This window comes from Carassius gibelio, chromosome B17 (assembly GCF_023724105.1).
Source record: "Carassius gibelio isolate Cgi1373 ecotype wild population from Czech Republic chromosome B17, carGib1.2-hapl.c, whole genome shotgun sequence".
Classification (NCBI taxonomy): Eukaryota; Metazoa; Chordata; class Actinopteri; order Cypriniformes; family Cyprinidae; genus Carassius; species Carassius gibelio.
The window spans coordinates 15,298,857-15,311,159 of record NC_068412.1 but is presented as its reverse complement, the minus strand read 5'-3'; the positions used below and the strand labels follow the sequence as shown (position 1 = coordinate 15,311,159).

The window sequence follows — 12,303 nt, the reverse complement described above, 5'->3', positions numbered from 1 at the left end:
TAATTTCAAAAGTTTAAGTATTAACGTTAACCTACTAAAACAATGCTTGACTTTAGGGAACGTGTTACCGTTTTCTTTCAACAATCGTGCAATCTAGGTGAATGGTTTGTAATCTTTTTGGCGACCTCGTTGACTGTAAATGGCGAGGTGTTTAGCGCCCCCTGTTGTTTAGCCGCATCGCTGCGTGTTCTGCTGCGGAGCCTCGTGATATGCGGAGCCTCGACTAGTCCTCTCCGCGGCTCTCCATTTCACTCAATATTTCACCCGTCGCCTTCCCGTTCAGTTTGACCTCTACCTTACAGCAAGCAGAAGCGGGGAATGAAGCAATATTCACGTCTTGCCGCCTGACTCAACTTAATCCTGAGACGAACTGTTTGTTTTTCTTGTCTTCTCGTCGTTCGGCGATAAACGGTGAGTGTTTGTGTCGCCCAGCAGCGGGTTTGTTTCTCTTCCTGACGGACGCGTTCAGGCCTCGGGCTTCCATTCAACTTTATCTCGCGGATGTACTGGTAAACACAAGGCCGCGTTAGTGATACTTGGTGTTTTTTGTTTTTACCTTAAATTGTTTCCAGACCGGTTATATATATATATGGATGGAAAATGTATTCATGCCCAATACCAATGAAGTAAATGAAGTTTGGGATTAATTAGGTCTACCGAAGTGACGCTAACGGTACGCATTTTAGCTAATCCCAGCTAACCGAACTTCGCTTTCACAACAGAAAATGTTTATACTCATTTGCTGCGGAAACATATGGTCAAATACAACTTTAACGTGAAATTAAACGGTTTTGGACTCTGTCGTAGCGTGTAGGCAAACAAAAGCTGTCTGAACTGAAGAAAGAGGCCGTCAGGACAAGATTGGACGTTAACGTATTAGTATTTTTTTTTCGCCTAACTTTCCTTTTTTAACGTTTAATCGCAGTTATGGAGTTTGATATCGTCGCATTGTTCATGGTTAGAGATTTTCAGGGTTAACTAGACTGTTTGTTCACCTGCTCGGCTCTCAGTATCATGTTAGATGGCCATACATGAAGTTTATCACGCGTCATGAAATTATAGATCAAACACTATGCTTGTATCTTATTTACGTTTAAAGCTGCCGTCTGTGTTCACTGTGAATGTGAGGTTTTATTATGCTGCTGGATAGGCTGGTGTCATGATGGCATCGGTTGCAATCAAGTCGTTTTTTCACTCTTTAGTCAGCTGCACTGGAAGAAAGTCAAAGAACATCTAGAATCATGTCTGTCCGTCAGATACCATGAATGCGAGAGCCACGGATAAGCTGAATGTCTGCTTTGCTGGTACTTTGTTGTACTATTTTAACCGCATACAGAATCTTAAAAATACATTACTACTTAAATTGACTTTGACTGGAGCTTGTTTAGTATTAGAAACTACCTGCATTTCTTCCATACTCATAATCCGTTTAGATTAGAATGAGTTTATTGCTTTAGTTAACACCATAAAATACCTGGCATATATAATAATGGTCAGACAAATCTCATTGTTTATGAAATGGAACACTTTATTAAGCCTGTAGATAGAATATAAAGGAAAGTTTTGCATATGTTCTATATTTTCATGTATCATGTTTAATAAATCATGCTTTGGCCCATATGACATGATACAGTGCCTACACTCTTTTATCCAGAGGCCCAAATATATGCAATAGCCTTTTTATATGACCGAAAGGTAAGATTAAATAATGATAGCCTGTAATATAAATGTGATGATTTTTTTTTTATTACAGTATAATTTAGGACTATTAATGTGTATTAATATTAGATTACCAATTACCAATAATACATTTTAGCATGATAATGTTTAAATGATTAGTTATTTTATTAAAGTTTTGTAGTTTTAACTGTGGGCAGCAAAACTTAAAATGTAATGGTAAACAATGATGAATGAGGTTATCAAGAAAATTTAAGTTGCTCTAGTCCAGTAAATTATTTTCTTAAATATTAATAAAAATGAATGTTTGCTTGAAAGATTTTACAGCAAAAAGAGCCCTTTTTTACCATAAACTGAAGTTTTTTATTTTATTTTAAGAATGACACGAAAAGACTTTGAAATATCAAACAGAAAGCAAAAGGCATGTTTGTGTTTTTCCGCAAAGTTTTGATCATGTTGATATTTTAGAGGCCTTGGCAATTCATGTATTGAATATGATACAGTATTCTGTATAGGGTAAAGTTTATTAAACCACATTAAGATCTTAATATCAGTGTGAAGATAAAATTGGCATTACTGGATTGGTGGAATAATAGACTGGAAATAAACAGGTCCCATTAATTTGAAGGTAGTATAACTATAGTAAACTGAGTTTTCTATCCAAGGAGAGAGTGTAACCCAGGGCTATGGCATCAGAACTTGTTTTCAGAAGTCTAGTATATTGAATCCATTGTGTGGCTCACAAAGTTACAGTGTGACTGTTAAAAACAGGTTACAAAACCAGAAAGAGCAACTCGGGATATGTCAGCTCATGAATTAAAAAGTTATGCTGAATACGCGTCTGCTGTGGAATAAAGTTGTCTAATATGATTCAGGTCTGTTTAATCACAATCAGGTGACACACATTTAAACTTGTTTTAGAGTAGCGAAGTAACATGTTGCTCCTGTGTGTATGATGTGGGGGGGTTTCTCCTCTCCATCCAGTAAATCCAATAGTTGCTTTGAATGTCAAGTTCAACAGGACATTCTTCCTGAATCAAGTTAGTCATTTAATCTGTTGATAAGTGGATCTATCTGTTAGTCTCTAAGAAGGTGGTGAATCCATCTGTGCCATGCCTGTCTGTATCCACAGATTTTATTTCACACAAATCTCCTATTTTTATGAATTTATCCTCATGCTTGGCTCAGCTTGTCTGTCTCAGGAAAGAAGTGCTGCTTTTTAATGGTTTGTGTTTTTAGAACAATAAAAGCGTATTGAATTCTCAGCTTGTATTGAATACTGTGTCTCTCTGAAAAGCTGGGCTGTTTGGCTGTTTGTTGAGTCATTGATGAACTATTTATCATGCAAACTGTTGTTGGCCAAGCTTGCTAATCATAGCAATTTCTTTCAGTGCTCTGATTACAGGCGGCAGTTCATCATGTTTATAGTCTGTTTTACTCCTATTAGTATACCTTTCAAGTTAATTCACTTTCAAGGAGTCATCTGTTCCACCCGTTTCATTATTACCCGTAGGGTTGGGTATCTATAGGTTTTTTGCAAAACCAGTGCCATTTTGATTATTTTAAAACTGTACCGTTGCCTAAACGGTACCTGAAATGATATGTAAAAAAAAAAAAAAAAAAATTCTGGTTAACATTAAAAAAAATAGCTTTCACACGCTCCTTGGATGCCCTCATTTCCCAAGTCGTGCTTCCCTTACTCTAAGGCTAATACATGTATTTCCATAATCTGGGTCATTATTTAATACAAAACCATACATAGTGTTTCTACTGTATCTCTGTCAATCACTTTGATGTTTAGTTAAAATGAGTGCTGTCTGTCACTGTTTTTAAATCAGTTTTGTGAATGACTATATTAGGGCTGCACGATATTGGGAAAAAATGACATTGCGATATTTAACTTTTCTGCGATTTACATATTGCGATATTTTTTCTTACGAACAAAAATGGACTAACATTCTCATTTTAAATGATTTAAACATCGACACCATTCAATTTCCCACTGGTGAATTGACGTGTGACAACACCTGTAAAACCGGTATCACCGTGGGGTGGGGGGATGGGAGGGGGTGTCCTCTTTTCCTTGCTTCCTTGCTTTTAAATAGCTTATAAATGCATGCGGGTTATATATTCACTTTCAAATTAGGGGCAATTGGCAATCTGGCATCAATTGTTTGAATGAACTAGAAAAAAGCTCACTGATATTAAATACAGAACTTTTATTAACATAACCAATAAAAATACCACCATGTATAGGCTGAAAAAACTGAAAATCGGCAAACTGTGGACCCAAACAAATAAGAACCATTCGATTTTGGGAAGCAATTTTTATCGGGGAACCTCCTGGAAACGTGATTGGGCTAGTTTTGCAGTAGTTTTGAGTAGGGCTGGGTATTGTTCAAAATCTTTCGATCCGGTGCCAATTTCGATACCTCAGTTTCGATACCGGTTCCTAACGATACTTTTTTCGATAACATATTTTTTTTAAATCCATTTCAACATCAACACAAATACATTAAACACAAAACTTTTATTTTTCACCTTGATTAAAACAAATTCTGGTAACACTTCACGCTCAGGATAACATTATTAATACAACTGGTCGTGCTTTTTGGATAGGGGTGTGCCATTCAGGGGCGGACTGGGACCAAAAAGTGGCCCTGGACTTTCTGGCCCACAGCAGCCCACCACATCATAACCAGGGTATCCATGGGGTCTTGAAAAGTATTAAAAGGTGATAAATCAATTTTGGGAAAATTAAGACCCTTAAAAAGTATTAAAAAGTCTTATCACGGCTCACAGTCTTCAAACTACACGAGCGCTGTCTTGCTCTCTCTCTCTCTCTCTCTCTCTGCCTCCCTCCAAAATCATTAGAAACGATAGAAAAAGGGCGGAACGCCAACGTTTCACGTGGAGCATTCGGAGATTTTTCTCTCCATGACAGGCTGCTGGCTCCCACTGTTCATTTTTTGTTTTTGTTTTGTTTAAGCACTCTCTGTATTAGCTTAAAGCCCTCAAGTTTACATTGGTTACTGTATTCTTTCAATTGCTCTAAACACGTATTTTGGGTGACCTTTTTTATTGAATACTAAACATCAAGTTGTTGTTATTTTAATCTGAAAGAAGAACTTTTTTTTAAAGTAAGCTAGGCCCTATGTGTTCAGTAAGCTTGTTTCAGTAAGCTATGTGTTTTCAAGGCTTCAAGGTTTTATTGAATGCTATCTCTATACAAGTGCAAAGTAATGCATTCTTAGTCAGTCTTTTATTTTGTAATTTTAAGAGCAATAAACACATATTGCAATGTTAAGGAATTCATGTTTTTTCATTCAGATATGTAAATCAACATGTATAAATTGTTAGTAGTCAATTAATGGGGAGATAATTTAAATCGAATCGTATTACAACGCACCGAGCTGCTGGGAACAAAATCAGAAGAACTGAGGCACATGTCAGCATGATTGTTGTTGAGGGTGGAGCAAAGTTTTTTTTTTTTTTTTTTTTTTTAAATAAACTTTGCTTTGATTTGCTATCCCAGCCTATTTGATTTTTTTGTATCAGAGTGGTCTATAGTCTTTATCACAAACGAAAACTGTTAAGTTAAAAGTATCACTGATGTAAATGGTTACAGCTTGAAGTGGCGGTGAGGTATTAAAAAATATTGAGAAGGTCTTGGAAAAAGTCTTGAAAATGTATTAAAATTTACTTCAAGATTCCTGCATATACCCTGATAACACAAACGCCCCTGTTTTGATGTCATTTATTAATTTAATATTTAAGTAAACAGTTTGGGGATTTTAACCAATAGGGCAACTGATCCACCGTTGAAAAAAAAAGAACAGCAGCTGTTCATTTAGCGACTAGTGAGCAATATGCTCATCAAGACACAAACATTCTTCTAGAACTAACACTTTGCATTCAGTTAGCAGATCCATACGAATCATGCATGAAATAGAAGTTCATAAACTCAAACGACAGCTTTATGTGCTTTACAGTTCAAGTCACACAACATTTGCAACGTTTCTGAAATGCTGCTCGCACTTGTTTCTGTTTCTAAATATTGCTGATTCAAGCGTTTTAAACAATTCGCGCGCGTTCGGAGCTTGCGCTCACTCATTGAAAGCACGCACTGCAAGCAGCATTTCACACAATGCGCGTAAAGAGAATAAAGATTAAAGGTAAACAGTACCTGTATGAATGATTGCGTGTGTGAATTAGTCATAACGTGAAGCTGGGGGTTGTAAATAGCCTATTTCCTCTAAAAGTAGAAAAATATGCTATAACAAGTTTTGATATTAAGTGATAAATCACAGGACAGTGCTGACAACTGCGTTCCTCTATGTGCGCGATCTTCACAGCTCTGAGTTTTCATGCCACAATGCAGCAGCGCAAACATGGTAGCTCGATATAATAATACACATCTGATCATCTAATCACTTGAACGTCCAAACCATAAAACAAATACAACTGACAAAGTTTAGTGAAGATGCAAGGCTCACCGCTCGCGCGCCATCACTGTGTTGAACCGGTGTTCACCTCCGTGTTTTGCTTTTATGCCACTGACTGGCAGAATCATGTGGCTACACACGCTTTTAAGGGGGAAGTATTAACAGGAAATAACCAAAATAACCGACATGGGATAATTACGTTGGTTAGAGGTTCTAAATTTCGGTTTCGATTTACTTTTCGAATAATCATCCAGCCTTATTGTTTATATTTAATTCTGATTCCGCCACTTTGCTTGTTTGTCTTCTCTGTTCTGTGCTCGCCCCTGCCTCCTTGAGTTTGTTCCCCCCTCGCGTGTTGTCTCAGTGAACATGGCGGCATCCTCAACCAGACCGGAGGCTACAGAACTAGTCTCAAAAAAAAGGACAACTGGCTCCATTATATGGAGACACCTCGGTTTTAAGGCGTCGGGCCTTAAATACTGTACTCTACTGTAGGGTCCTATGATTTCCGCGATTCAGAAAACGCGGACGGAATCGTGGAATCCAGTCATAAAAACGGAATTTATAGTTGAACGTGGAATGTCACGGAATTTGTCAAACTTTTTATGAATTAATCAAAAGTATGTCATTGCAATCAAATCGCAATATGGACTAATATGTTTACCAAAAAATAAAGTTTGCTTAATTTTCAATAATTAAAAGATAAATTAAATGAATGTTTTATGCCTTATGTGATAACCAGAAAAATGTAAATACACAGAATTTCAGAGGGGAAAAGACATTTCACATGAGTCTATTTTAAGAAAAAAATGTAACAAATTAAGTTGTTTTATGCATTTAAAAAATTACACATGCTAAAACGCACAATAAAATAATTATGAAAAACAATAAAACATATGGTGAAGAAAAAAAAATATTTCATAGGGCCCTAAACATGTAATATTTGGCATATTTGTTTTTGCAGTGGTTTTGGGGGGTTATTTTTCCCGTGAAGAGATAGAGATATTGTATATAGAGTTATATTATGCTATATTTTTTGCTCCATATCACCCAGCCCTAATCTTTTCTGATGAGATGTGCATGAAAATCGCATTAAATTTTTTTGCACAGCTCTAAGCTGAGTTCAGTTTTTATAGTGTATTCTTTCTTTTAAACAAAATTATTTATAATTATTCATTTTACTTCAAATAAATATTTTAAGAAAAAACATATACTCAAAAAAAAAAATCTAAACGATGGTGGGGATGGTGTCACGGTGGGAAAGTGATGTAACCGGTGTTGCGGCTTTAAACCGGGAACACCGTCAACACAGTATATCGTGGCAAGCCTAACTCTGAGGCGATCGCGAATTTGAGTACAGTTTATTGAGCTAAATGCTATAGCCCTGCTAAAAAAAGCCTAGCGACGCCCATGCTTCTTGTGTACATTTTGGAGAACCAGAACAAATATTTGCATCGGGTTTCGTTACCCAACCCTTATTACCCAAGAGTTGTCATTCTGTTATTTAAAGGTCGTGTTCTCAGATCAGGGCTGAAAGATTCACACTAATCAAATGGAAGAAGTAGGAAGTTAAGGACTAGGGAAACATTGCAAAGGGTTTTTTGTGGTGTTTTTGGCTCCTGTTATATCGCAGATGTCTTTTCCATGCTCAAATTTGTTTCCTTTTTTTTTCATGAAGGTGAAGACTTGATGAGACAACAAGAGGACCAGTGACTGCCCCTGTTCATTTCTCTCCTGCTGCTGGCGGGGTGACTGGGTGTTGGGTGGATAGGGTAGTGGGGTGTCATGGCGGACGTGGATCCGGACACATTGCTGGAGTGGCTGCAGATGGGACAGGGTGATGAGAGGGATATGCAGCTCATCGCCCTGGAGCAGCTCTGCATGCTGTTGCTCATGTCAGACAATGTTGACCGCTGCTTCGAAACGTAAGTCTGAATACTGATGAGGTGACAGTTCTGGGGGGCTGAAGGGTTTATTACTTATAATAACGGCAATAGAGCTATTCATAACTATTGCATTTCAATTTAATATTGTGCAGAATGTAAGTTGTCTGAAATTTTAGAGTGTGGTATATTGTAATGTAGCTTATTAGCTTATTAAAAAATGCTTAGGGTTAGCAGTATCACCCTCAAATTATCTCATCAGTGATACATTTGAAACTTAAGAATCACTTGAAATTAATCATCACTTAATATTATTAAATATTATTTTAGAAATCAGATATAAAAGAATGAAGTACTAAACAAGGAGTAGTGTCTGGTGAAACTTGTTAGATATAATGATAATTTGTTTATGCTCTTAAAAATAAATTAAATAAGTTTAATTCTATAACAAGGAATTGTGTAAATGTGCCCTTTTGGGTAAAAAACACATCCTAACCTTGAGGTTATAAAAAGTAAAAACAAAATCTGCAGACTTATTGCTTGTTTATTGAACATTTCATTGAAACATTAGTTAAGCTGTTTGAACCAAGTTATACATTTTTAATGAATATAAAAAAGGAACTCACTCTAACATGTTTTATTTTGCTAATTTCTCAAATGGAGTAAGTCATGGCAGGATAGCCGCAAAAGCTACTGAAGATGATAAAGACAAATAAGGAAGCACTGTGGTTGTGTGGGCGTATTCTGGTCTTTTAATATGATAACCCTGCTCAGTCACAAGTGGTTTGTAAAAAAAAAACCATAGGTAGTGGTTACCCAAAGGGGAAATTTAACAGTCCTCTTAAACCTAAGGACAACAAACTATTAAATTTTTATTTTAATTTTTTATGCATTTGATTTAATTATTTTCTGGCTTTAAATAATAATAGTAATTGATTTGACAATTTTTTTTAAGGTTTATTGCATCACATATCACTGTTGTATTATTTAACATGTACATTTTGTTTCAGCATTGTCCCTCCATGTTGTGCAGACCAATTAACCCTTCATTTGACTGACACTGCTGTTTTGCAACTGCAGGTGTCCTCCACGGACGTTTCTCCCAGCTCTGTGTAAGATCTTCCTGGATGAGAGCGCACCAGATAATGTTCTGGAAGTGACAGCCAGGGCCATCACCTACTACCTGGACGTGTCCGCTGAATGCACCCGCAGGATTGTGGGAGTAGATGGAGCCATCAAAGCCCTGTGCAACCGGCTGGTGGTGGTGGAGCTCAACAACAGGACCAGCAGAGATCTGGCTGAACAATGTGTAAAGGTAAATATTGCTATATTTACTGCCATAACTTTTTTCAGATTTTTTCAAGTCAGTTTGCTAAAAGGAGTTTAAACAGTTGAAAAGATGGACTATGAAGCGGTTTTTGAACAATTCCACTATGCATGATGCTCATATTATATACTGTCTTGTGTCATCAGGTTCTGGAGCTGATCTGCACACGGGAGTCTGGAGCTGTATTTGAAGCGGGTGGATTGAACTGTGTACTAAGCTTCATTAGGGACAGCGGTCATCTTGTGCACAAGGACACATTGCACTCTGCCATGGCAGTAGTTTCTCGCCTCTGTAGCAAGATGGAGCCACAAGACTCTTCCCTAGAGACATGCGTGGAGTCCCTCTCTAGTCTGCTGAAACATGAAGACCATCAGGTGGGACATGAGTAACACTTAAAAGGATAGTTCACCTAAAAACTTGTGCTATTTTTTTGCATGCTGTAAGTCTTCTCTGTCTTTTGTGTGAGGAATGGAAACCATTTAAAAGTTTGGGGTCCTTTATAATTTATAATTTATAATTATTTTATTCTCTCCAACAGTATAATTCTTTTTTTTAGTATTTTAAAATAGCTGTTTGACATTTTTTGTGTAGTTTAAAATGTTTTTTCCAGTTATGGCTAAGCTGACTTGTCTCATGATTCTCCACAAGCCATTCTATAAATAGAAGGCTCAAAAGAATAGCATTTATTTAAAATATAAATATTTTGTAAAATTATATATGTCTTTAAATTAAAAAAAAAAAGCTAAACATTTATTGCATTAAGGATTTATTGAATTGAGTGTTCATTTCTTTCTGTAATAATAAAAAAAACTTCAGTCCCAAAACTATTGAATGGTAATGTAAAGGTCCATTCACACCAAGAACAATTACAATAAAGAGAACTGTAGAGAACTATATTGGTGTCCACACCAGCAGACTGTATCTGTTAATTCTCTGTCTGTTAATTCTAAGCGCGCACACGTCTGCCGTTTTTGAAATCTCGAGCTTGTTATAGCAGGATGGATTCTGATTGGGTGTCAGTGTTTGAATTGTTCGTCAGCTGGAAAAAAAACTTTCTGAAAATGATTCCAACAATATTGTTTCTTTTTTTGCCTTTATATAGCTGTGGTTTGGACTCTGCTATTCTTTTAATACTAAGAATCAATTTTAGAATTCTATCTTTACAGTTATCGTTCTTGGTGTGAACGGGGCTTTAGCAACTATTGATTAATAGAAATAAAATCAGATGTATACTTTCATGTGTGGTTCAGTTTCTTTTCCATGGACAAAAAGGACTGACTTTCTTGGTAAAATTACACACGGATGTGATGTGAACAACTAAATGGCAGTTATTGTCCTGGTGTCATCCACAGGTGTCTGACGGAGCTCTGCGTTGCTTTGCTTCACTGGCGGACCGGTTTACACGGCGTGGAGTTGATCCAGCCCCATTAGCTAAGCATGGACTGACAGAAGAGCTGCTGTCCCGTATGGCTGCAGCAGGAGGGACGGCATCTGGACCCTCCTCCACCTGCAAGCCTGGCAGGACCTCTAGTGGAGCCACTCCATCTGCTGCAGACTCTAAACTGAGCAACCAAGTGTCCACCATTGTCAGCCTTCTGTCCACACTGTGCAGAGGCTCACCACTCGTCACACATGTAAGATGTATATTCACAGAAATATTCTTGCCATTTGCTTGATGTCACAAGTACTGTGTGTTTCCTCCATTTTTTTTTTTTTTTTTTTTGGTATGACAGCTCACTACAAGAAATCCCAGTTTTCTCTTGGATACATTTGATTAAACTTTGTGTTGCATCTCTCCATTCAGGATCTTCTGCGCTCAGAGCTGCCTGACTCTATGGAGAGTGCTCTGCAGGGGGATGAGCGCTGCGTGCTGGACACCATGCGGCTGGTGGACTTGCTGCTGGTGCTGCTCTTTGAGGGACGCAAGGCTTTGCCCAAATCTACAGCTGGTTCTACCGGCCGCATCCCTGGTCTGCGGCGTCTCGACAGCTCCGGGGAACGCTCCCACCGACAGCTTATTGACTGTATACGCAGCAAAGACACAGATGCTCTCATTGATGCCATTGACACCGGTGGTTAGTGTTCAAGTAGTGCATGCAAGATCAGTATTTTGGACGTCGGGGTTTTGAGGGCTGTTGTTTCTTTGAGGTCACATCCTGACTAACTTGTACTGTTACTTTTTATTTCCTTCTAAGCATTCGAAGTGAATTTCATGGATGATGTAGGACAGACTCTCTTGAACTGGGCATCTGCATTTGGAACACAAGAGATGGTAAGGGTTTATATATATATATATATATATATATATGTGTGTGTATATGTGTGTGTGTTACTCGCCAGACCCATATACTATATGTATATGAGTTTCTATATGTATCTTTATAAAAATACTAATTATTGATATTTAATGGTTGAACTTTATTAATTAGAATTAAAACTTGGTAACCATGTATGAATGCAGTCATTTTAACTGATTTTAGGACTGGTGGTGGTGCTTTTTTGGTCATTCAGTGTTTCTATAAGATAAAGGGAAAAAAATGGAAATAATACGAATTCTACGAATAAGGACAATATATAACAAACTAAGATTTAATGAGCTGTTGGATTTATGAATATTAATCGGGTTGTGTATGTTTGCTTGAACTGATTTGCTGAAATCAAAACCGGGATAATAATGGTTGAGTGCCAGCCAATTAGATTTTCATTTGCACGTTAGTTCCGCTTACTAACGGAGAACCCAGTAGTTCTTAAAAACTGAAGAATTCCCTTGGAACTCCATTATTTTGACAGGAAAATACAACAAAAAAAATCGTTTACATGTAGAGCATCAGTCCTGCATGTCATGTAAGACGCTCTCGCTCTCTTTCACTTCACTTTGTTTACGATTCATCAAATCCAGGTATGCTGTGAATTCATTGAGATGAATTGAAAAATAGCCCCGATCACTTGACAGACAAATGCTGAGCTTAAT

The 12,303-nt window shown here is 37.3% G+C and overlaps 1 protein-coding gene across 9 annotated transcripts in view; it reads left to right on the top strand.

The window, feature by feature from the left end:
• Window positions 1–168: 168 nt before the first annotated feature.
• Window positions 169–12,303, top strand: part of hectd1 (HECT domain containing 1) — a 36,087-nt gene continuing 23,952 nt past the window's right edge. For all 9 annotated transcript variants that reach the window (XM_052580793.1, XM_052580792.1, XM_052580791.1 and 6 more), the window contains exons 1-7: window positions 169–411; window positions 7,801–8,047; window positions 9,086–9,320; window positions 9,479–9,706; window positions 10,685–10,966; window positions 11,137–11,407; window positions 11,528–11,604. In XM_052580793.1, coding sequence (XP_052436753.1) covers window positions 7,908–8,047; window positions 9,086–9,320; window positions 9,479–9,706; window positions 10,685–10,966; window positions 11,137–11,407; window positions 11,528–11,604 — 1,233 coding nt within the window. In that variant the 5' untranslated portion in view covers window positions 169–411; window positions 7,801–7,907. The remainder of the gene's footprint in view (window positions 412–7,800; window positions 8,048–9,085; window positions 9,321–9,478; window positions 9,707–10,684; window positions 10,967–11,136; window positions 11,408–11,527; window positions 11,605–12,303) is intronic.